Raw genomic sequence first — 24,376 nt, 5'->3', positions numbered from 1 at the left:
GCAGCCCCGCCGGAGGCCTCGCAGGGTGCCGTCAAGGAGGCCGGTGGTACCGAGCAGCCGGACCCCTCCACCATGACTCCCCAGGTAAGGCAGCGCCCCCTCCGCACTCCCCCCGGCTGGTAGCAGGCAGTCGCCTGGGCAGCGGTGGCGATGAACTGCTGGCGGGTACGAGGTGTTGCGGAAGGCCTTCGAGTAAGGGCAGTTAATAACCACGCCGCATTTGCATAACACTTAAAGGGTTTGGACGCAACCCTTGGACATGCGGGAATGGCATGGCTCAGGCGAGGTTCCCTAAATGCATCTTTATCCAGTGGTTGTTGTTGGCGTGTATCAAATTGTCGTTTTTCAGGAGCAAATGAGCTGTTTAGGGAAAAATCTTAAATCCTGACAGAATTTAGTTTTCTTGCGGGGTTTGCTGGTGTTTAGACAATTGTTTTCCAAAGTACAGCACGTGGGTGACCTGCATTGAACCTCTGCTGACTTCATCTGGGCTGTTTTAAGATGCAGCAGCCTGCTTATTGCACCTTGCAGGATATGTGCCTCTGGTCTTCAGTGATTTCTTCGTTTAGTTTTCTCCCGGCGTTTTGTTTCAGTTGTCTGTCTGATCGTTGTAGAATTGTCACTATTTTAATCTTGCCACACATAGTTAAAGCTCCAGAAGTGTTTCTGTTCATAGTACGCAGTTGCCCTTTACTTAGGCTTACTTACACGTTTTATGCTACACATGCTTGATTTTCCAGCATAAAATTGTATGGGACATTAGAGGGAAATGTTCTGAAATTCTCCTGAGGTGAAAAATATTGTTACTGCTCTGTGCTTTTTATGTGTACACTAGGGCCAAAATGCAAAATGTTCACATGCTTCACTTCATAAACGTGAGCAGTTCCAGTGAACCTGATGTGACCGTTGGTACGCATTAAGTTAGGGACAATCCACTTGCTTAAGGTTAAGCATGCACAAAGATGTGTGCTGAGGTCCTTGGCTATGTTTACAGGTCAGTCAGATTCAGTGAGGCTTTTGCATGGTTTTAGGGTCGGCTTGTAGAGATCCAGCTGCAAGAACAAAGCTGAAGTGCGTGCTTTAATTTTCCTTTATTTAAGCTTAAAATACATCTTTTGTCAAATTGATTTTAGGATTCTGATTTGAAGCTAAGTTTGTAAAAATCCCGTTGCATCATATTGAAGTCACTGACACTTAAAATTTGTTAATCGTTGGGACACCTTTTTAATTGTATCCATTAAAATTTCATACCAATACCTGAATACATTTGGGAACATATAAATTTTAAGGTTGCACCGTATAACTAATTACTGCTTAGCAAAGTGGTGCTTGCAGTTCATGTATTTAATTTTATGAAGGTTTTGGACAGTAGTAGTTGATCTTTTATAGTGATATCAATGACTCATTGAATTTTTGAGTAACAAACCCAAAACCTTGAAAAATCAGGTGTAGAAAGTGATGTTAATTTGGTATTGAGGCTGCTTGATGACTTCTTAAATTATTGAACTCGAGATCAAACAGTAAACTGTAATTCCTCCCCCCTTATGTAGCCTGAAATTTCAGTAATGTTATTCATTTGGTCCTCAACCCCTCTCATTTCTAGAAGAGTCACAAGTAATGCATTATTGTGGTGCACACATAGCAGAAGCAGAATACTGCTGAAGTTTGCGTTGTCTGGTTTATGAGTGTTTACGCAAACAACTTCTATCTTGAGTAGTTTGTTTACTCTCATGCACAATTCAATGTTAATTCAAAAGGAATATGGTACATTGCTGGTAATAAATTTGTTATAACAGATTGATACGATTTTGGCTATCTTAGACTGTAAAATGAGACAGAATTTGGAGCAACAAGTCCTTACACAATGGAAATTGGAAAGCAAAGTGTAGTGATGCTTTCTTGCTAATGATCTTAAAAGCCAAGTAGAGAAATACTACAATTTGTGATTTATAAGATCCTATCAAGCTTTTGTTTAAACTGGCTATTGAAACAATTCTTTCTCCTCTCATCCCACAGTATCAGTGACTGCAGCCAAATAGATCAGTATTCTTAACATAGAAAATATTATGCAATTTGCCATGAGCTAGTGTTTTATTATTTCCCTTTCCTGTCTAAGAATAAGATACTACTCTTTGCCTTGACAATATTGTAAATTTAGCGTAGTTTCTTGCGTGGTGTACAGTTGGATTAAATTGCGGGATTCTTGTGTTTCTCTACAATGAGATGAATCTTTCGTCAAGTTCTGTTAAAATACCTGTGGTATTTCATTAATGTTCCATCTGATTTTGGGTACTGTATGCTGCTATTTATTTACAGTAGTAAACAAATATGTGAGTGCATCTGTACCCATAAATATGCATTTATCTACATCTGTTAAAGCTACCTTAATTCAACCATGTCACCTTTCAGCAGACTGCTGCACTCTTTAAAATCCCCCCTCTGTTTTATAAAGGGTGCTAAACAATTCTTTTGCATTCTTTACCAGAAAAGGACCAAGTGTACCCCAAAGTAAGCATTATGTTATGACCTAGAGTCACCTAAATTCATTTTGAAGTAGCCTTTTGGTGTGGGCTCTGCATTAATGTTTTTGGTGGTATGTCTTGTGGTTAGGAGCTGATAATGCTAGTTTCAGTGTTCCCTGTACAATACAACAGGTGTAGTGTCTTGGTGAGCCAAAGATGGAAAAAGGCATATGTTGATACTGGTGTATTCCTTGGGTTTAAGGATTGTAACTGGACTTGAAGAATGACAGTCATTGTGAGGAGATAAGCACTCAAATAACTGGACTTTTTGCCATCAGGAATTTTCTACACTAGCACCTCTGTTTTGCTCTGACTAAGCTATAGAAATATACCTTTTCACTTTTCTCACGGTTTTCAGATAAAATTTGCAATACATGCGTCACTGACTTAATCTGCTGAAAAAGAATTGATGATAGGGTATTATCATAGCTCTTTATATGAACCCCTGGTCATATTATGAGTTTTAGTCCCTTGTCCAATTGGTATAATGAGGAGGAAACGAAATAGATCCATGGAGACAACAATTTTGTGGCAGTAAAACAGGTGCTCACCAAGCGTAGCATCCAGTATCATCATGGTAGATCACCTTATAATGCCTTTTCAGACGGATAACTGAACCAACTTTTCTATTACTGTGGACGTATGCTCCTTCTTGGTGTTGAAAGATGCACTTATTACACCATGTTGTTGAAGGTTTCTGAGAGAATCCATGCTGGAGTGTGAATGCACATCTTCCACCCAAAGCCATGACAGCTCTTCTGAGTCAATGTTCTTGTTAAAAAGATTCTTGGCAGGAGTTACAGCAGGATCAACATAAAGTCCAAGAAGCATAGCCTCTCCTTTTATTGACCTCATCTTCAAGTTACAGTGTTACAGAAGTTTGGTGGGTTGTTGTTTTTTTAATGTACAATTCCATGTTTAATCATGTCTGCTAGATTGCTACCAATTGAAAACATTGTTCCTGGTTTGAGTGTAAGGTAGGCTTTTGGAGGAAGCTTACACTTCTTTTAAACCTGCTTTAAGATAGAATGGTTCAGTTTTGAGAAATCTCATCAGACAGCACCTAGCACTTTGTTGTTGCCACACTTATATTTTAAAATACCTGCATCTTTTCGATTCTTTTCTGTTTCTGAGTGGGCTTTATATAGGTGTCTCTTAACTGTGCACGCTTGGATGGAAGGGGAGAACAGAGAATATGAAAGATGTAGAGCAGTCACAGATTCTCAGAGGTGGTGAAGTTGACATGAGAGCATAAGAATGGTTGCACTAGGTCAGACCAAAAGTACAGTATATTATCATTCTGTCTTTGACAGTGACTAAAGCAGATGCTAAGAGAATAACTTGAAAATCAACTATGTAGTGATACTTCCTTAAAATATAGGAGCTGCCTTAGCTTCAACTGGTGTCTTTATTTTTAAAACCACTAGATTTTTCTTCTATGAACTTATGGAGCTGTGTCTTGAATCCACAAAATTTTAGCCCTTGCAGTGGTCTCTGGCAGGGACTTCAGTAGCACAAGGCCATGTCAGGTGAAGAGCTGCCTCCTGCATGTTTTAAATGTGTCCTGCTAGTCTGATTTGAGGCCTGATATTTCCTTGTATTAGAGAGATGCAGAACTGATGGTTCCTATTCAGGTCTCTTTTAAGATGAACCACTACTTAAGTGTTGACATACTTATCTTTAGTATTTTGTTCTTTATGTTGGTGGCAGTTTACATTGCTTTGAAGCTCCTGTCATCTGCCTGGATAATTCTAGCCTGAAATATTAAAACTGAAAACTTGATCACTTCTTAAATGGATAACTTTTTGGGTGCATCCGTATCTATTTACCTCTTCAGCTGTTGAATGAATCAGAATTAATGAGAATTCAGAGGCTAAATAATTCTCACTATATGTTGAGAATTATTTAGCCTCTTTCCTTTCCATAGCCTTTTTTCAAACATCACCACCACAGTTGCTCAACTGTCATTTTCACTGTACTTGATGTACAAAGACAGATGAAGAGACATTCCTATCTTTTTCTCTTTGGTGCTCCATTACTCATACCTGTCCTCTATTTTCCCTTCACTTTCCCTAAGTTAGTCTTGTAATAAGTACCTATAGTTGTTAGGAACAAAAAGCACTAGAAAATGGTACTTATTGCATGTCTCTAGTAATTTGGCTAACTATTGGCCATCTTTCTGCCTTTCATTGTTGTTCCCTTTAGTTGTAAGCTCTTTAAGGTTGAAAATAAAATTCTGCTGCAGGTACTATGCCTTACATAGTGGTTTCTGAATTTTGATTTAATCTTCTGACATCCATTGCAATACTGTTGATGATGAAGTGAGTTTTCCCTCAAAATGGATTTAGAACCATCCCTAAAGTGTGATTCTAGTGACTGTCATGAATTAATTTTTCATGGGTTTTCTTGTGAAAGCTGTCTTAGAAAATTCCTGTCTATTGTAGGAACAGCAGCAATACTGGTACCAGCAGCACCTGCTTAGCCTGCAGCAAAGGGCAAAAGCCCATGCTCAGGGCCAGCAGCAAATGAAAGGTCCAGTAGTGAAGGATACATCTGAGCAGAGAGCAAAGACTGAAGAAGGGAAAATGAGTGCTTCAACTCAGCAGTCTGAACCTCCTCCGCTTAATGAATCCCTGCCTCCAGCTTCCAAAGAAGACGAGTCTTCTCTTACATCCAGTGAAACTCAGGTAGGCTTTGTAAAGTGAAGCCACTTCGCTTGTTGTGCTAGGTGGGACAAGGAAACAGAAAAATAATGCCATCAAATTGTCATGTATACTGTGTAATAATAACTGAATTCGATAAAGCCATCTTAAGAGAACATTTGCTAAGTCTGCACCAATTAAAAGAATAAAAATACACTCCTTGTATATAGACTTGTATAGTCACCCACACATGCACCAAGTGAGTCCAAGCTTGACTCACTCAGCACCTTCCCCAATGTCATCATCTTCATCTACAAGAAACACTTTGTGATACCTAAATGCCCAATCAAGTATTGGTAGATAAGGAATGCCGTCTTTAAGACACTATTTCTTAATTTCTCTCTGGCAGTTTGTCAATTTTGGTTCCCCTTCTCTCTCTGTGTTATAGTTTGTCTGAAAGCCAAGATCTTTGCACAGATTATTTTTTTCACCATGCTTAATAACAGTTACTAGATAATGGATGGAGGTCATGATTGATGTTTGAAGATTACTGTAGGATAGTAGATTACCCTGTGGCATGTGTTCCACTTTAACTTAGAGTGTGTGGGTTCCTACCAAGTGGCAAAAATAATGCACTCAGAGTTACTGTACAGCATCATGAAAAAGCTCTGTTGTCTCAGTATATTTGCTGCAAACAACAGATAACAGAACTGCATTAATCTCTTTCCTGTAGGTAGTTTCCATATGTATGAATACCCTAATTGCCATTAGCCTAACCTTTAGATCAGGCTATTCACATTAAGAATAAAATTAAATAAAAATCAGCCTTCCAGAAGCTGTGGGTGGCTAGAACACTGAAATACAGAGTGGTAAAATAACAAACACTTGAGAGTTCCTGTAAACTGGGTAGTGACCAAGTGTGGTTTTCTTCTGACAGAAGGAGCTTTCCTTTATTTATAGTATTTATCTTTTTCCCTAGCTCAATATTGAACCTCCTGATGACCCTGAGGAAGATTTGAGATTGCAGCAATTGCAAGCAGCAGCAGCTCAATGGCAGCAGCATCCCCATCATCGGGTTGGGTTTCAATATCAGAGAATAATGCAGAAGCATGCCCAGCTGCAGCAGATAGTACAGCAGTATCAACAAATCATGCAACAGCCTCCACACTTACAGGTGAAACACTAAGGAGATGGTGTTTGATATACTTCCTGGGTGAACTAGCACTCGTGGTCTGCTGGAAAACAAGTAGTTGAATAATTTTTCATGGTTGGGTTATTTGCCTATTTACTTTTTCTGCTTGAGTAGAAGTCTATATCCCTTTTCCTACTTGTCACTCAACTTCAGAATGAAAAAAAATTGACAGATGGTGATGAAGCTTCAGTAGGATGAGAAATACAAGACTTCTTGTAAGATTTTTCAAACATACCTGAGTGATACAGGAGCAAAGCTGAACGTAATATTGAATTTACTCAGCTTTGAATGTTTTACTGCTGGAGAAACAGTTTAGAAGAAAGGTCAGGTAAACAGATGATTGTATGGAGTAACTTGGTAGCTGCTCTTTTTTACAATATTGTGCAGTACAAAAATGGATATGTACAATGATGAACACAGATGCCAAGAACACGCAGTTAAAGTAATTAAGAAAAATCTCTGTCTTATTATTTTTGACTCAATCAATGAAATAAAATAAAAAGTCTTAATAACTGTTTGGATAATTATATCAGTGTTGCAACCTTTAAGCTTTTAAGTAGAAGTTAATTACTGTATTAAGAGTTGAGTCAACTTTTTCTGGGTTGGTGGAGTTTGTACATTAAGCATTTTGTAGCTTGGGCTGTCTGCTTGTTTAAAAAAACCATAAGCGTGAACGCTGAAAATCTCAGACAAGATCAAACCGTGGATATGAGGCTGTGTATCTACACATAATGAAAGACAGTACCACCTTGAAAGAAGCTTTAATGTGCAAATAAGATGATCTGAGAAAGTCTTGGGAGAAAAATAATTGCTGACAGCTGAAGCAGGTTAATAGAAGAAACTGAAACCCTGAGAAATAGCCACATACTGTGTATATTGAAAGTGTGAAGACTGATTTGGGCTTTAGCCATTTTTAGGATCCAGTAATAATACAGCTTGGAGCCCTTTGATTATAGCTTTCTTCAGCTGTTTAAAAAAAACCACATAGATGTTGTCTAGTCATAAAATGTGTAAATTGTCACAATGACTTTAGATGTCACAGTTGGTGTTCACTTTTGTTTCAGTGTAGCTCTTCCTCAAGCTTGTGCCTAAGTCAGAAATTGTGATGTTGCTAGTGATACTGAAATATATGGCTATGAAAGTAACTAAGATGGTATTTTGAAGCTATTCTTTTCCTCTCATTGCAGACAATGTCAGTGGACATGCAGCTGCGACACTATGAAGCACAGCAAAAACAGTTCCAGCAGCTTCATAAAGATTGGGAGCGGTCAATGAACCAACAGTGGCAGCATCAGCTTCAAACCTACCCTCACAAAGACCAGCTTCAAGAGTATGAGAAACAGTGGAAAGCATGGGACGAACAGATGAAGGTCACTCAGGCCCATCTGCAGGAGAAAGTGAGCTCACTTCAAAATCTGAAGAATCAGTATCCTGCAAATGTCTCGCTGCCACCTCCATTTGTTCCATATTCTCAAACCACTCAAGGTGGCATTCCTATTATGCCTCCAACTTTACCTTCAACTACACCTCCACTGGTCCCCCCGCCTCTCTCTTCTGTTTCTCAGTTATCTAATTCCTCTGTCCCTTCAGGATCCAGTACCCAAAGCAGTCAATCTACTGAGACACCAAGGCCAGCTCTGCTTCCCACTCCTGGTACCTATGCATCAAAAATAGCTAGTTCAACTGTCTATTCACCATATCATTCTCAAGTAAGTTCCTCCTTTGGCTCTTCAGACCACGGAAAGTCTCAAGTTCATCTTAGTAAACAAACTGTCTCTATTTCATCGGAGCAAGGATGTGGGGAATTGAAACCCACTTCTGCAGTGTCTTCAACACACACACCTACCATGCAGGATAAACCAGTGAGGTCGGGTGGATTGCTTCCAGATCCGCCCAGATCAGCACGTTTTGAAGGCCCCAGAGGTCCTAGGTAAGGATGTTTTTGTTGATTTGTATGTGTTCCAGGCTACAAGACTTTCAGTGATACATTAAGAAATGAAACATGTCTCACTCTCAGATCTTCCTGAGGTTGTGTGAAATGTGCTTGTTTGGTGGAGGCTTTGCTTTTGATGTATGTATGCCATGCTCTGTATTTATCTTTGTAAAGCAAGGATAGATAGATGCCTTTCACCTGAGCATTACCTAGAGTAGAATGCACTTTTTTTTTCTAGTAAAGTGCATGGGCACACTGCACCCTTTTCATTTTCCCTTTTGTGAAAATGGGAAAGCTGTTGTAAATATTTGATATGTCTTTGCTGACCTTAGTTTGAAGATAACTCCCACTTGAAACAGTGATCCTATATGAAAAATGTACTAAATTCCCTGTATTTTTTCTGTGATACTTGGAACATAGTTTAGGAAAACCTAAAGAAAAATGTTGAAGGATTGTTTTTAAGGTGGTGTTATATATGGTAGCACTTCAACGCAGGCATTCTGGAAGGGATTCAGGAAAGTATTCAGATACTACTTCTTAGAAACAATAAAAAGTACTCTTTGTAATCTAACATTTATTGCAGAAAGAAATTAAAATTCAAAGCTGTTCACCAGTACTTTAACTTCTAGTGTGAGAGTTCTGCAAATGTATGATTGTCCTATTCAGTGCACTTTTCACAATGGCTATTTAATAAGAGAGGTAGTGCTTGTCTTTAAGTGCAAATTAATGGTTTTATGTAGCATGTAGCATTCCTTAGCATTCAGACATGTAGCATTCCTTAGCATTCAGACAATTATAAACAAGAGAAAGAAGGAAAGAAATGAAGATCTGAGCCTCAGGATCCTAGCATTAGGATTCTTTGCCACTTTTCCTTTCACATTACATGATGATGGTCTTGGTTTTGAAGGTTGCTGTCTTTATCTTTTTGTAACAGACAGTTGTGTTCAAATTTAAATCTTAATTTTATCATGTGGATGGCCTGTTGCCTTAGTGTAAAGCTGCTCTTTACATCAGAGTCAGTGTTCTGTGTCTTTTACGTGGTTTTGTACCTGATACATGGTTTAATCCAAGATCTTGTTTTGGAATGTTTTTCTGTTACACCTGATGTGATATCAGATTGCAAAAACAACATCTGTTCTGTCTGGTCATTAGTTCAAGATGGGTTGATGTGATGCCTTCTGAATCAAAGAACAGTGTTGTTCTGTTCAGTTGTTTCTATCCTTGCATATGCTGCTAGACTTTACAATCATATCTTCATGTTTATTTCCCTTGGTTTTGCTTCCAGGGTGATCATTCATGATAATTCATTAATTTCTAGCAATGGAAATTATTTTTTTATAACTTTGAATAATTTTCTACCTTCTGATGGTTTTTACAAAGTGTTGTTTCTGATCCTGGGTATTTGTTGGATATACAGTTCTGAACAGACTTTTAATTATTTGCTAGTGCATGTCTTTTATGTGCATTGGTTTAGAGCTGAGTGATGTGTGATGATAAGCTATGGATAGTCGAAAATTTCTAGAATGCACATACAAGAGCTCTGGTTTTGAGCATACTTACAGTATTTAATTAACACTGTAACCTTTGTGCATTCCAATATTGTGGTTACATGACCATTCTAGGGTTTTAACAAAGCTTTCCCAAAAATCTGTTTATTGTTTCTTCTTCATATAGTTTGTAGAAAGAGAATCCTAATACATTTTTAACTGAACCTGGGATAAATTAAAAATGTTGTGTGTTACTTGCTGCCATCCCACCTAAAAAAGTCCCAGGTAATGGCTAAACATATAAAAAGACATACACACACCCCCTTCACCTCTTTTCAACAATTAGCTTTTCTCAAGAAGCTCTAAAGAATCAGCTTAAACTAATTTTCAGAATTTTGGGGATGAAGTGTGTTTTACAATATCCAACTTTCTAGCTATACTTTCTATGTAAAAGTTGATCCTTCAAATCTAAGTTATCTTGCCACTGCACTTTGTAATTTCTTCTTTTTTATCTTCCTATTCATCTTGACCTGCCCTTACCCCCAAAAAATGCAGTTTACTGTGTTAACATCAGAACTATTAAAATTATTTGAGGTTGTATAAATTATCTTGTTTGGTAAATCTCTCACTGAAACAGTAAATTCTGTAACAAGCCAACTGCTATTGGTAACTAGGAGGTAATGAATTAATATCCGTAGAATCACAGAATAGTTTGGTTTGGAAGAAACCTGTATAGGTTGTCTATTCCAACCCCACCCTGCAGTGAGCAGGGACATCTTCAACTAGATTGTTCAGAGCCCTGTCCAACCTGACCTTGAATGATTTCAGGGATGGGACATCTACCACCTCTCTGGGCAACCTGTTCCAGTGTTTCACCACCGTCACTGTAAAAGATTTCTTCCTTATATCCAGTCTAAATCTACCTTCTTTTAGTTTAAAACCATTATGGCTTGTCCTATTGCAACAAGTCTTACTAAAATGTCTGTCCCTGTCTTTCTTAAAACCCGCTTTGAATACTGGAAGGCTGCAATAATGTCTGTCCGGAGCGTTCTCTTTTCCGGGCTGAACAACCCCAACTCTCAGCCTATTGTCATAGGAGAAGTGCTCCAGCCCTTAGATCGTTTTGTGGCCCTCCTCTGGACTCACTCCAACAGCTCCAAGTCTTTCCTGTGTTGGGGACCCCAGAGCTGGATACAGTGCTCAAGGTGGGGTCTCACCAGAGCAGAGCAGAGAGGCAGAATTGCTTCCCTTGACCTGCTGGTCACACTTCTTTTTATGCAGCCCAGAGTACAGTTGGTTTTCTGGGCTGCAGGCGCATTGTTTGCTCATGTCCAGCTTTCCATCCACCAGTATCCCCAAGACCTTCTCTGCATGACTGCTCTCAATCCTCCCCATCCCCCAGCCTGTATTGATGCTGGAGGCTACCCTGACCTAGGTGCAGGACCTTGCACTTGGCCTTGTTGAACCTCATGAGGTTCACATGGGCCCACTTCTCAAGCTTGTCCACATCCCTCTGGATGGCATCCCATCCCTCAGGTGTGTTGACTTCACCACACAGCTTGGTGTTGTCTTCAAACTTGCTGAAGGTGCCCTCAGTCCCACTGTCTGTCATTGATGAAGGTATTAAATAGTGCTGGTCCCACTATGGACCCTGTGGGACACCACTTGTCACTGATCTCCATCTGGACATTGAGCCACTGACCACTTCTGGATGCAACCATCCGGCCAATTCCTCAGCCATCAAACAGTCCCATCCATCAAACTAATCTCTCTCCAATTTAGAGAGAAGGATGTTGTGGGGGACCATGCCAAAGGCCTTATAGAAGTCCAGATAGATGACATCCATAGCTCTTCCCTTGTCCATTGATGTAGTCACTTCATCACAGAAGGCCACTAGGTTGGCCAGGCGAGACTTGCCCTTGGTGAAGCCACACTGGCTGTCTTGAATCACCTCCCTGTCCTCCATTTGCCTTAGCATAGCTTCTAGGAGGATCTGTTCCATGATCTTCCCAGGCACAGAAGTGAGGCTGACAAGTCAGTATTTCCCAGGGTCCTCCTTTTTACCCTTTTTAAAAATGGGTGCAATCTTTCCCTTTACCCAGTCACCAGTGACTTCACCTGACTGCCATGACTTTTGAAATATCATGGAGCATGGCTTGGTAGCTACATTAGTCAATTACCTCAGGACTCTGGGATGCACCTCATCAGGTCCCATAGACTTCTGTATTTTCAGGTTCCTCAAGTGGTCACAAACTTGATCTTCTCTTATAGTGAGAGGGATTTTGCTCCCCTAGTCCCTGTCTTGTCATCCATTTGCTTCAGAGTTGTGGAAAGAGACACTGCCAGTGAAGACTGAGGCAAAAAAAGTTGAGTACCTCAGCCTTCTCCTCGTCCATTGTTATCAGTTTGCCAGTCGTTTTCATGGGGGGGGGAGGTATTCTTTCTTTGACCTTCCTTTTCTGGCTGACATACCTATAGCAGCCCTTAGTACTTTTTGCATCCCTTGCCAAGTTCAGCTTCAGCTGTGCTTTGGCCTTCCTGACTCTATCCAGTGAGACACCACTGTGAATCCCAAGCAACTTGACTTCAGACATGAGTTTTCTATGTTCTATAAAATGAATTTGATTTGTTCTAGTTTGTTATGTAAATCAGTATTTAAGCATATACTTAAAAATCAGCTTTTTTTACTGGATCAGCCCTGTTAAATATGATTGCATGAATTACTCTTCCTTAATTTGCCTGGACCGATTTCATCATAAGTAAGCATTACTGATTGTAGGTGCTCTCAAAAGGAATTTAAAAAGTAATGCAATAAAAATATATATTTTTTTATGTTTATTATCTTGCATGGAGCTGGGCAATATCACAGTTTGTTGCACTTTCTGAAAGGATCTGTATTTAAAGATTTTTCTAGATGGCATTCATCACCACAGTTAAGTAGGCTTGTTACACAGTATCAAAGCAAAAGATCAAAAAGAGTTGTTGATTTGCAGCAAAACATACATTAAACAAAAGCTGAAAGCTTTATTTTTCAAATGAGTTTGCCAGCTTTCTTTGTCAGTCAGGTTTCAGTCCTGAGCTATTTAAGCCAAATTTCTGTTTAGGGTTACATAATCTGCTTAAACTGGTCTTCAGTGGATAATATTGAATTGAAGAATATGTCTCTGCTTCCTCACTGGTTCAGTAGGGTTTGATCCTAAGGCACACTAGAAATCATCATTAGAAGTTGGGGCGGAGGGGTGGAATGAAACTCTTATACAGGATTTTAATTTGACATGTTCATTTGAATAAAATTGTCATTATGTCATCAACAGATTTGATGGACCTCGAGGAAGAGGATATGACAGATTTGAAGGCTCAAGGCAGAGAGGACCTCGTTTTGATTCCCAGCGCTCAGAAGGTTACAGGTCACGTTTTGACCGGCAGAATACAGATGGACAATCTTCAAGTAGATGGGGGACCATCCCACGAGGACCAGCAGGACAATTTTATACTTCCACAAATGCGTCACATGGACATGGTTCCCGACCTAGTGGTCCACGGTGGAGGGGGCCCAGGCCTCATTTGGGACAGCAGCAGCAGTCACAGACAGACTCACAGTCAGAAAACAAAGAACCTTTTACAGACGTAGCTGGCAATCAGCAGACTGCAAGCAGAACACAGTCTACTCCTGATGCACAGAGTACAGGTCCTGTTGAGCTAAATGAGGACCTGGCAAATACTCAACAGGAACCATCCAAACCTGAAGTCAAAGAAACTGTTCCAGACCCTCCTAAAAAGTGGACATGGAGTTCACATGATCCTAACCAGCAAGTAGAAGAGTCCAATGCACCTACACCACCCATTCAGAACCAGAAATCCACGTCCCTTTCTAATAACCCTGTAGCTTTGCAGTCAGGTATTGCAAGAGCAGGAGGTGCAGTAACCCCTGTAACAGGAAATCAGGATTTGGATTCGCCAGATGGCCAGATGATTGCTTCAGATAGCACCCAGGGCCTACCTGGATCAGAAGGCAGAGGGAAAGGGCCATTTATGCATGAAGATAGAGGGAAGGGGCCAGTAGGCAGAGGAAGGGGCCAGGGCAGACTGGATGATGGCCGTGGCAGAGGGCAGGGGGATGGCCGTGGCTGGGGAATGGGCCGTGGCCGGGGGATGGGAAGGATGGATGGTGGCCGGGGGATGGGAAGGATGGATGGTGGTTGGGGAATGGGCAGGATGGATGATGGCCGTGGCAGAGGATATGTATACAGAGGCAGAGGGCAGGCTAGGCAGGCATCCATCCGTGGGAGGGGGATGTTCAGGAGAGCAGGAAGCAGGGAAAGGATGCCAGATAGGCGGTCGGGGAGCAGGGAGAGGATGCCAGATGGACGATCTGGCAGCCGAGAGAGGGGACTGGGTGGGCGGTCAGATAGCCATGAGAGAGTATTCTCTAGTCGAGACAGAGAGCTAGCTGGGCGGACAGGCAGCCGGGACAGGGGACGAGCAGGGAGCCGGGAAAGAGGCCCAGTCAGGCGGGCGGGTAGCCGGGAGAGGGAGCCCATGCGGCGGGCAGGTAGCCGGGAGAGGGAGCCCATGCGGCGGGCGGGTAGCCGGGAGAGGGGCCCTGTCAGGCGGGCGGGTAGCCGGGAGAGGGGCCCTGTCAGGCGGGCGGGTAGTCGGGAGAGGGGCCCTGTCAGGCGGGCGGGTAGCCGGGAGAGGGGTCCCATCAGGAGACCAGGTAGCCGGGAGGGGGAAGCAGGAAGATCTGAAACAGGTGGTGTAGATAAACCCATTCACCTGGGAGATGATCCTGACAAATTGCCTCCGTACCATCGAGATGAGACACTCAGGGGTTCTTGGGGTCATGAAGATGATAGAATGCAGGAGGAATTTCCTTTAGATAGTCAAGATGACCCTTCTTTGGAGCATGAGCGATTAGATGACTGGGAAAGAGAACGATACTGGAGAGATCACAACTCTGATTATCAGGATGATTCTGTAGATGTGTACGACAGAGATGACAGGTTGCAATCCCACCATTCATTGCCTCCATTATCTCCCCTACCACCACTACCTCCTTTATCATCTGATCATGACAGACGAGATTCATGGTGGGATGACTGGAAAAGACCAAGAGAGAGGGAACTAGAGAGAGATTTAGATAGGACTGGGAGATCCTCAGATATTTATGATCAAGATTTAGACAGAGATTGGGATAGAGACTGGGACATGAGACCTATGGATGATAGAGAAATGGGGAATCGTGAACTGGATATCCCCCCTCTACCACCATTACCACCTCTTCCACCTCTGGACAGATACCGTGAAGATAGGTGGAGGGAGGATAGGAACAGAGATCATTATGACAGAGACCTCAGAGACAGAGGGGAGCTGAGGATTCGAGAGTATCCAGAGAGATATGACACATGGCGGGAGAAGCAAGACTACCTTCCTGAAAGGACTGACTGGGAGAGGGAACGGTTGTCAGATAGGTGGTATCCAGATGATGGAGACAGACTGCGGTCCTTGGACGATCAGTCAGATTCATCCCTTCCTCCACCTTCACATTCCTCTGATATGCTGGGAGCAGATTCAAACCTGGACTCTGACCAGTCTTTGGGAGGAGTGATGGTCCTTAGCCAAAGACAGCATGAGATAATTTTGAAAGCTGCCCAGGAGCTCAAAATGCTTCGGTGAGTTGCCGGGTTCTGTCACATTAGGTGGGAATCCCATTCTGTGGAGATGGTGCTCCTTTCCTAATTCATTCCTTGATTAATGCAGTAATGGCTTCATTTCTTTTCACCACAGCATGATAGTAGGAGCTCATGTGAAACAAGTTATTTGAAGTACCTCCATCACAGCTTTTTTCTTAAATAGATTGTTGTCCCTTTCACCATGAATGTGGCATTCCCCATTTGTTACTTTCCAGGAAGAGATCTGTCCATATCACCTGACCAATCTTTTTGTTATCCTCAAATGAGCTCGTTGATAATTGCTTTTCAATCTTGTTATTAGTGTCAGATCAACTCGTTGATAATTGCTTTTTAATACTTACCTGTCAAGATATACATTAATGTGGTTCTTAATTCACACAATGGGAGCTATTTAGTTTTTGGATACTGCTTACTCTTTAATTAAAGCATATGTGGGCTTTTTCTTATTGCTCCCTCATTTGAAGTCCAGCATCATCAGTGAATAATTTTGTCAGATTTGGTTGATCATATTTCTGAGGGTCAGCATAACAGTCAGAAGGATATGAATACACAAGTTCACCAAGACCACATTTCAGAACAGCTACTAGAGTTCCTCAGGCTTTAATAGGTATTTATTTAAAAATAAGTAATAGAATATCCACCCAAAACATCAGAAGCATCTTTAATAAATTTAGTAATACTAGAACAAATGGAGCACATACCATCTATCTAAATGCTATCTTTGTGATCTGGTGCATGGGTTTAGGTGCATTAAATATATTAGAAAACCCCAAAACAAAACCCAAAACCAAAACAGGTGAGTTTCTTTGGCTATTTTCAGTGAATGAGATCTTTCAGAGGAGATTGCAGAGAAAAGAGGAGGCATCTTAGAGGTTCATGTGGTTCATCCTATCCATGAGTTTTGGAGCAATAGCTAAGGATTGGTACCTAGTAGACAGGGGTTTAATTTCATGAACATTATATTCTAAAATAACAGGCAATTAAAATGAATGCTTGGTTATCATTATTACATTTACATCAAACCATGTTGAAAGGTACAGAGATGTTTTGTGCTTTTCTTGAAGCCATTTTATTTTCAGACTCGTAAGATTGCTAAGCATCTGTCCAATATGAAAGGCCATAGTTGCACACCAAAATGCAAGAAAAATAATTTTAAAGAAGCGAGAACTTTTATTCTGAATAATTTAATCTTTCACTGCAATTAGATTAATTCAACAAGTAACGGCGTTATAAAGCAGTATTTGCCAAAAGTTTGGAGCAACAGGCATAGTTTTGCTGTTTAATGTGACTAGCTGCAAGCCACTGGACTTAAGCTAAAGACCATAGTTTGAAAATCACTACCTAAGTTTTATTAGGGCTGAAATATTTGAACATAGGAACTAAATTGTGTTATCTAAGAAAATAGATATGTATACATCTCTCTAAGCCAGTTAAAAGGGGAAATATAAACAAGATACTGCATGATACTGGTTTTTAATTGAATATGAGGGTAGTCTTAAAATTAGTTATACTGGTACTTCTCATCAGGTTCTTATAAGGAGGTGATCTCAGTCTTAACAGTAGGAACAAATTTAAGGAGACTGTTTATGATTTCATTTTATTTTTTTGAGCCAGGAGTTATAAGAGTAGAGTGGTACATGCCTGCTTTCATCTCCAAAGGTAAAGCCTTAATCTGGCTTTGCTTTTATTGTTTATGAAACTGCATACGCTGAGCTGCATGCTGTTCAGCATTTGTCATCTGGTGTATTTTTTTTCTAAGCCAGGTGTAAGGAAGAATAAGTGCTAGCAGTTGCTCTGTTTACTGTTTGTACTAATGCAGCACTTGGGATCCCTTTCTGTGAGCCAAGTTCCGCTTGTGCTGGACACTGAACAGATGCATTGCTAGTCAGGATAGTCTCTGTGCCTAGTACAAAGGGATCCCATTCTTAGTTGTTCTTTGGAAACTACTTTAATACACATGATTAACATGAACAAAGAGTTACTAGCAATTAAAAAAACTAGATTAAAAAATGCTAACAAAAACTGAAAGGAAATTGAATAGAACATTGTAATCCAGTGGTTGTAGTATTCACTGCTAGTCCTTGTCTCTGATCCATAGACTATGTATTGGTTGTATACTAAATAGCATTTTCATATATAAAATAAGGAAACAAAAGTTAAAATTACCATTTGATTTTAAATATTGGAATCTCTGTTGTGCTTTGGTCTCAGTCCTCTTAGTGTGTGAACCAGAGCAAGTCACTGAGAGTGCTTATGCATGCATCTCCAATGGGCTGCTTGTTGGCAGAAGCTAAAAATCCAGCTTTGCTCTTTACTGTCAAAGTGGAGTGGTTCTGACCAAGCACAAAAGCATAAGTGCATGTCTCAGGATATTTGTGATCAAAAAAGAAAGCAGGTAACACACTAAATACCTCCATGGTTAGGTGGATGTGAAACAGGGATTTATGAATCACAGCATTGACAATGTAAAGCCTGCTCTGACCTTTCCTTCTTTGGACTTTCCCCCTGATGCTAGTGTTATACATGGTTTTCACTGTGAGTCGATTTCTTTAATTTTTCAATTAAGCTACAAACTGATAACACTTTCTTGTGATTCATGTACAGAGAGCAAAAAGAACAGCTACAGAAGCTTAAAGAGTTTAAAGCTGACATTTCAACACAGGAGTCTCCAAGATCACAGAACATAAGCACAAGGCCGGGTACCTTTCAGGTAAATTCATCTTGTGTTAACTTAATAACATGCTGATAGTGATTACAACTAGTGTGTATGTCAGATCAGTTCTACACTCTGATAATCAAACTTCTCTGTGGAATGCCTCCCCAGCAACTCTTACAACCTCATTAATCTTCTGTTGAGGCAAAGCAACTTAGTTTCTTTAGAATTTCCAAAGCCTTTTCTACTCATTCAGTCAACCATGTCTTTTGAGCATGACCTACTGGGGACAGTAGCACATGAGGTTCAGCAGCATAGATTGCTGTGGAAGGATGTGCCAGAAGAGGTGAGCTCTTCCAAAACAGGGACCTAAGGCTCACAAGAAGACCTTCCTCTTCCTTGCCTAGGTTCTGACATCTTGCTGTGCTTTTTCTACTTTAAGAACACTCTCCTCTTTGAAGTCAGAGAAATTTGAGGATATGTCCATCAAAAACTTGAGAGGTTTCAATGTACATTGGGCATTAACTTTGTTTGCTGTCTTCATTGGAAATTCTCATTATCCTCTGGAATATCATAAAGTGCATGGAAGCTCACGTTGGTGTACCTCCATGACTTCATCTCCTGTTGTGATGCAAGCTATTCCTCTGCTGCTTATCTCCTGGTTGGGTCTGGGAACTCTTCTCAGCTGCTTATATTTGTTTTTTTGATAATTCATACTGGGTCAGAAACCACCTGAACTTCTGCAGTCATGTTAATTCAGGTTTATAAATCCTAGAATGAGTAAACAATTTTGTTAAATGTATGTTGGAGGAGATACCCAAGTCAATGCACAGTCTTTATTCTTCATCTCATCTTAACCCTGGCATTATTGGTACCAATTAATGTAGCCATAATAACCTCTGGGTCTGACATTCAGCTGGACCAAGCTTTGTTTGTCTCTCCCTCCAGAGGAGTGTTTTGCAGTGAATGAGGCAGTGCAAGTTTTCTTTTTACCTAGGTGACCTCTTCCTTATTTACAGTGTCTATAAAGTAAAGTAATGGAACAGATTTGCTACCAAGAACTGCAGGTATGTTGATGCCTTTAGGAAATGACTTTACTCAACTTTGGTATTTTATATCTCAGACTACTTCACCCATCTGCCTAGAGGTATTCAAACAACTCTTGTCTTTCTTGGGATTCCTGCCTTCAGATTTCTGCTGTGACTTTGAACCATAACTACAAAGTTCAGCTTTGTATCTACAACTGTTTTGCAAGTTCTGTTGCACATTGCTAATGAGGCTGCCTGTAACTTGGCATCTGCTGTAATGCTGTCAAGACTCTTGTGACACAGCACATGGGGTTCCATGGGGATGTTTGGTTCATGAAGGGGTTTGTTTTGGTTTTCAGTGCACTGGGCAAGACCTCCCCATTTCTTATGTTTATCTGATGTTGATTTCATTAAAGGGGTTTCCAGGTGTTTCTGCTCTCTGGGAACTTTTCCTGTGGCTTCCAAAAAGAAGCTGATCTTATCAATCCTTTTGTGCCTCACCAAGCTGCCCTACTTTCAGATTTTTTCAGCCTCTTCACAGACAGCAGGAATCTTTGCAGACAGCAGGAGTCTGGGAATAAAGCCATAGACAGTTTTGAACTAAGATAGGCCTACTGGAGCCTAAATTGGTAAGGTTATTTTGAAGGAGAAAATAACTAGTATTTAAGCCTTCACATAGCGAACAAACACCAAATTAATTCAAGCCACCAGTTCTTGAAATATTGCCCTCCTACCTGTAGCACTTTGATGGAGGTACTAGAAAATGCTTATGATTTGATTGCCATTGTGCTTACTGACTTACAGAGGATGAGAGAGGTTAGTTTACAGATCTACATTAAAAGTGCTTTCTGCATCTAGGTCTCTTCTCAGCTATCTTCAGAGGCATCAGTAGAAGCCCAAGCTATTAAACCTTCTCCTGCTGTTATTATAAAGCCTCCCGTGTTGTTCAGACAGCCCACCCCTGTGACGAGACCAAGTGCCCCACTGACAAGGCCTGCTACACCTATGACAAGGCCACATGCTCCAGTTTCTACAACTACAACCCCAAGTCATGGTCAGTCTTTAAAACCATCACCTTCTACTGTGGAACAGGAACGCTGGGATGAGGATTCTTTCCACGGACTCTGGGACACAAATGAGGATAAAGGAGCAAATATGGAGTACGAGTTGTGTAAACAGGAGTCAATGATGCCTCCACCCGTCTCCTCACCTGTGAAAGTACCTGCTGTTCACACCTCTGTTCCATCAGCTGTACCAGTGTCCCTTCCTCCAGTTATTCCACCAGTTCCTAAAGCACCTGTAATTCAGCAAACTGTGGATTATGGCCACGGGCGAGGTGGGTATTACAGTGTATTTGTTTGATCTGTAATGGAGAGTTACTTAGTTCTCCTAGCTTCTTTCTTAAGGAGTGTGCCACACAAAGTATGATGTAGATGTTCTGCAGTTGACCTGTACACTGTGTACATTGCTACCTAATGCTAAACAATGCCATTTTAAGGAGTCTGTAACCTGCAGCCTTGAGTTTAATGTTTTCTTCAATGCTATGGTAATGAGCTATTTCATGTGAACTGAATGGTGTATAGCCAATGACTGCTTCTAATAAACACCAACTGATGTAATCACATCAATGTGTTATATTTAGATTGATACTGATGCTTTCCCTTAATCCCTTTGTAGCTGAGTATGGAAATAACTGTGCTAGATGGTACTTTGGATTTTTATAGTTCTTAGGTGTGACCTAGTAACTTAAAGCGGAATGTGACTGGTGTTTCCATTATTTATGTACTGCTTAATGGGTGTGAGGTACCCCCTAGACAGAGAGTGGGACAAAGTCCTAGTTCTGAAGAGCATACACCCCAAACAGGCATTTAACACATAGACAGTGAAGGGCTCTGATTTTTAGTATTGAGCTTATCAAAGCTGAAATTCAACACTAGTTTTTTAAATATAATTTATTTTCCTCATACTTAGTTTTTAACAGGAGTGAAATCATGTCATAAAGAAGTTCTTAAATTGGGCATTGTCGTTTAAATAGCGTTTTTTCTCTAAGGTGCCATAACATGAATTGAAGCCATATCGATTCCATTAAGTAGATATTTTACTAAAAGCTGTTAGAAAAATTGTCACTGTTAAGAATCTAAAGTGAGAATTTCAGTTAATATCCTTGACATTCAATAACTCATAGAACTATTGTAAACTTTTGGAGCATTTTAATGTTCATAATCTTCTGACCATGCAAGCTACCCGAATTCATCTGAAAAGGCAGAAGTCCCATGCAGTATGGATACTTACCCGCACACACACACTTCAGGCCTTCAAAACCATGGTGCTGTGTATTTATGTATAGGGTTTTTTGCATTATCCATCAAAAGAAATTTTGGTAAGTTATTCCAGTCACTTTTAATGCTATTGATGGATGGCTTTTCATGACAGATACAGGGAAATTGAAGAGGGCCATTTTAACACTTTAATTATTTTTTTATTATTTTTAACCAGATATAACCACCAGTAAAGTGGAACAGATTCCATATGGGGAGAGGGTAACCCTGCGTCCGGAACCTCTGCCGGAGAGGCAAACATTTCAAAAAGGTAGAGAGTGCTTGGCTAGCTCTCAGGCAGTTAGTTAACTCTCAAGAAAAGTTATAAGGCACTAAAAGCATATTTTAAACTAAGTAACTCTTGTTTAAGCTAGAACCACTTTATTTTCTTCAGAGGCCCATAAGAATAACAGTTCATATTGTCAAGAGAAGTAATGCAGTTAATGACCTAGCCACTGTAAAAATTCGCTAGCTTTGAGTAGGATTTCGTGATATGGTTGTATGTTACAGTTTGGAAAAGATATTCAGTGGCTGATTTAAGTCCATTCTAGCCCTCACATTGTATGTTTCTGTGTACTTTTCTTGCACTGTTGTTTGTTGCTTTTCCTTCAAAAAATAATAAATTCAGAGAATGTTTTATTAATTTGAATTTTCATGGGTTTCTTCTTTCAGATCACCCTGGTCGTTACAACAGAGAAAGAGATCGTGAGCCTTATTTTGAGCGTCAAGGTAATTCCAACACAGACCACCGGGATTTCAAGAGAGACCGGGAATTGCACAGAGACCGTGGTTCTGTGGACTATGAACGAGAGAGGTTTGAAAAAGAGCGGCATCCCCGAGATGATAGGTACGTGGTTTTGGAACACTATTGAATTCTATACAGTTCAGGCTGTATTGAGTATCAGGCTGTCTATTTTTCACTTCTCTCTGGAATCTGTAGTAGAAATTCTAGAAATATGCAAAATACTCTTTTGGCAGGGTTATTCCCACTACACCTTCAAGGACTCAGTCTTACCGTGACAAGAAAGACCATCCCTCCTCCAGGCGGGGTGGTTTTGAAAGACCACCATATGAACGAAAGACAGATCGTCCAGCCTATGATCATGGGCCTTCCATGTTTGGAGGTAGTTTTTCAATCTTGAAGCTAGAATATTAAAAAAAAAATGGACTCACAGAGGTAAAGATTAATTGGGAGAAAATTTAATTTGCAGTATTTCTTTGTTCAGAATATATAATTCAGGAAAATTTATTTGGGCGGTGTCATGTAGTTTTCTGAGTGGTGCTGGGATCAGGAACAGAACAGTTATATACTAAAAAATGTCTTTGGTTGCAATAGGTTCAAGATTAGAAATTTGAATTATTTTGGGGACAAATCTGTGAATTTATCCTAAAATAATAAAGGTCTGTTTAAATCAGCTCAGCTGGGTATGAACATCTTAATTTTTTTGTTTTACTGAACTAAGAAAATTCTTCTGTCCAAACACTGGAATTTGAAGGTGATCGTAGAAATTACACCGAGGAAAGAATTCCTATTTCTGCTCCATCAATGCCCCGTCAGCCACCACCTGCTCCACGAGTGGAAAGGAAGCCAGAATCTAAAAATGTAGATGATATTTTGAAGCCACCAGGACGGGATAGCAGGCCGGAGAGGGTAAGTATGCGTTCTGAAAGCAATAATTGGTTTCTACAACATCTGTATTCACATAAAATGCTTGTGATTGTAGTATGTTGGGAACAAGCCTATATTTGAGGAAGCTGTGGAAATTCTCTTGATTCTTTTGCAAATGCCTAGAGTGTTGTATCATAGCTATTAGGAGTCCATAGGAGATGTAAACTTCCTGGGAATGCTAAGATGAGATTCCTGTTAGTGGGTAATGTTAATGTGTTTTAGACTCCTGAGATCTTCACTTGGGTTTTTGATGTATTGGAAAAAAGACTTGGCTTTACACAGAGTCAGGGATTTGACAATGCACCATAACAAGATTCAGGCTATAAAACATTTAGACAAGTTTCAGTTAATTTTACCTGAACCAGATCTACTGCATCTTATGCAGTTTAAGCTGCTGAGATTATTAACATCATATGCTCTTATTCTGTGGAACTACTACCATTCCTCACAACCTGGTTGTTGGCAGTGAGGCATGATACTGGCTTTGCCTGAGGATATGCAAAAGTATGAACACAGAGCACATAAAAGAAAATTTTTGCAAAAGAGATTCTGTTAAATGTAGTACACTATCCTGTCTTCTTACACAATCTTTGTTTCAGATTGTAATCATAATGAGAGGGTTGCCTGGCAGTGGAAAGACACATGTAGCAAAACTCATCAGGGTATGTAAACAACCACTTGCTGTGTAGGGCTGCTTGTCTTTTATGTGTGCTTCCTCTGCTGTTTTCTTGCTGTTTGTCTGGAATTTCAACCTGTTGTTATTTCATGTTCCATGTCTTCATATGGCCTGTGAATCCCATCCACAATTAACAAGTGTGGGGTATACTGGTCTCTTCTTGGTTTGCAGTAGAACAAGGAACTGCTGCTTGCCAGAAGTATTTTGAAGATCCTCTGTAGCAGAATGGAATTTTTACAGCAAAAGTATATGTTTTCTTTTTGCTTTCTTCCCAGGATAAGGAAGTAGAGTGTGGAGGACCTGCACCAAGAGTGCTCAGCCTGGATGACTATTTTATCACTGAAGTAGAAAAAGAAGAGAGAGACCCAGATACAGGGAAAAAAGTGAAAAAGAAGGTACTTTTAATTCAGTTGCTTATCTTGACAAAGTAACAAGACTTTCTGGAACAACACAGTGGCAATCAGAATTTCAGTCTGTCTCTTTGAAAAAGTGCAGAGGTCTGTGGGCTGTTTCACAAAACAAATCAATATAACTTAAGGCAGAATGGGCAAAATCTTAAAAGT

General features: G+C 40.4%; 1 protein-coding gene across 1 annotated transcript in view; it reads left to right on the top strand.

Annotated features, from left to right (window-relative positions):
• The first annotated feature begins 6 nt into the window (after positions 1-6).
• The window catches only part of YLPM1 (YLP motif containing 1), a 37,993-nt gene continuing 13,623 nt past the window's right edge, over positions 7-24,376 (top strand). Inside the window, exons 1-13 of the mRNA XM_026848950.1 lie at positions 7-84; positions 4,967-5,209; positions 6,144-6,338; positions 7,544-8,286; positions 13,091-15,448; positions 18,074-18,179; positions 20,009-20,486; positions 21,647-21,739; positions 22,141-22,315; positions 22,447-22,592; positions 22,932-23,119; positions 23,737-23,799; positions 24,089-24,208. Of these exons, the coding sequence (XP_026704751.1) occupies positions 73-84; positions 4,967-5,209; positions 6,144-6,338; positions 7,544-8,286; positions 13,091-15,448; positions 18,074-18,179; positions 20,009-20,486; positions 21,647-21,739; positions 22,141-22,315; positions 22,447-22,592; positions 22,932-23,119; positions 23,737-23,799; positions 24,089-24,208 (4,920 nt within the window). The 5' untranslated portion in view covers positions 7-72. The remainder of the gene's footprint in view (positions 85-4,966; positions 5,210-6,143; positions 6,339-7,543; positions 8,287-13,090; positions 15,449-18,073; positions 18,180-20,008; positions 20,487-21,646; positions 21,740-22,140; positions 22,316-22,446; positions 22,593-22,931; positions 23,120-23,736; positions 23,800-24,088; positions 24,209-24,376) is intronic.

This window comes from Athene cunicularia (assembly GCF_003259725.1).
Source record: "Athene cunicularia isolate RWA chromosome 5 unlocalized genomic scaffold, athCun1 chr5_part1, whole genome shotgun sequence".
Taxonomy (NCBI): domain Eukaryota; kingdom Metazoa; phylum Chordata; class Aves; order Strigiformes; family Strigidae; genus Athene; species Athene cunicularia.
The sequence above is the reverse complement of the archived record's forward strand: the minus strand, read 5'-3'. Positions and strand labels throughout refer to the sequence as shown.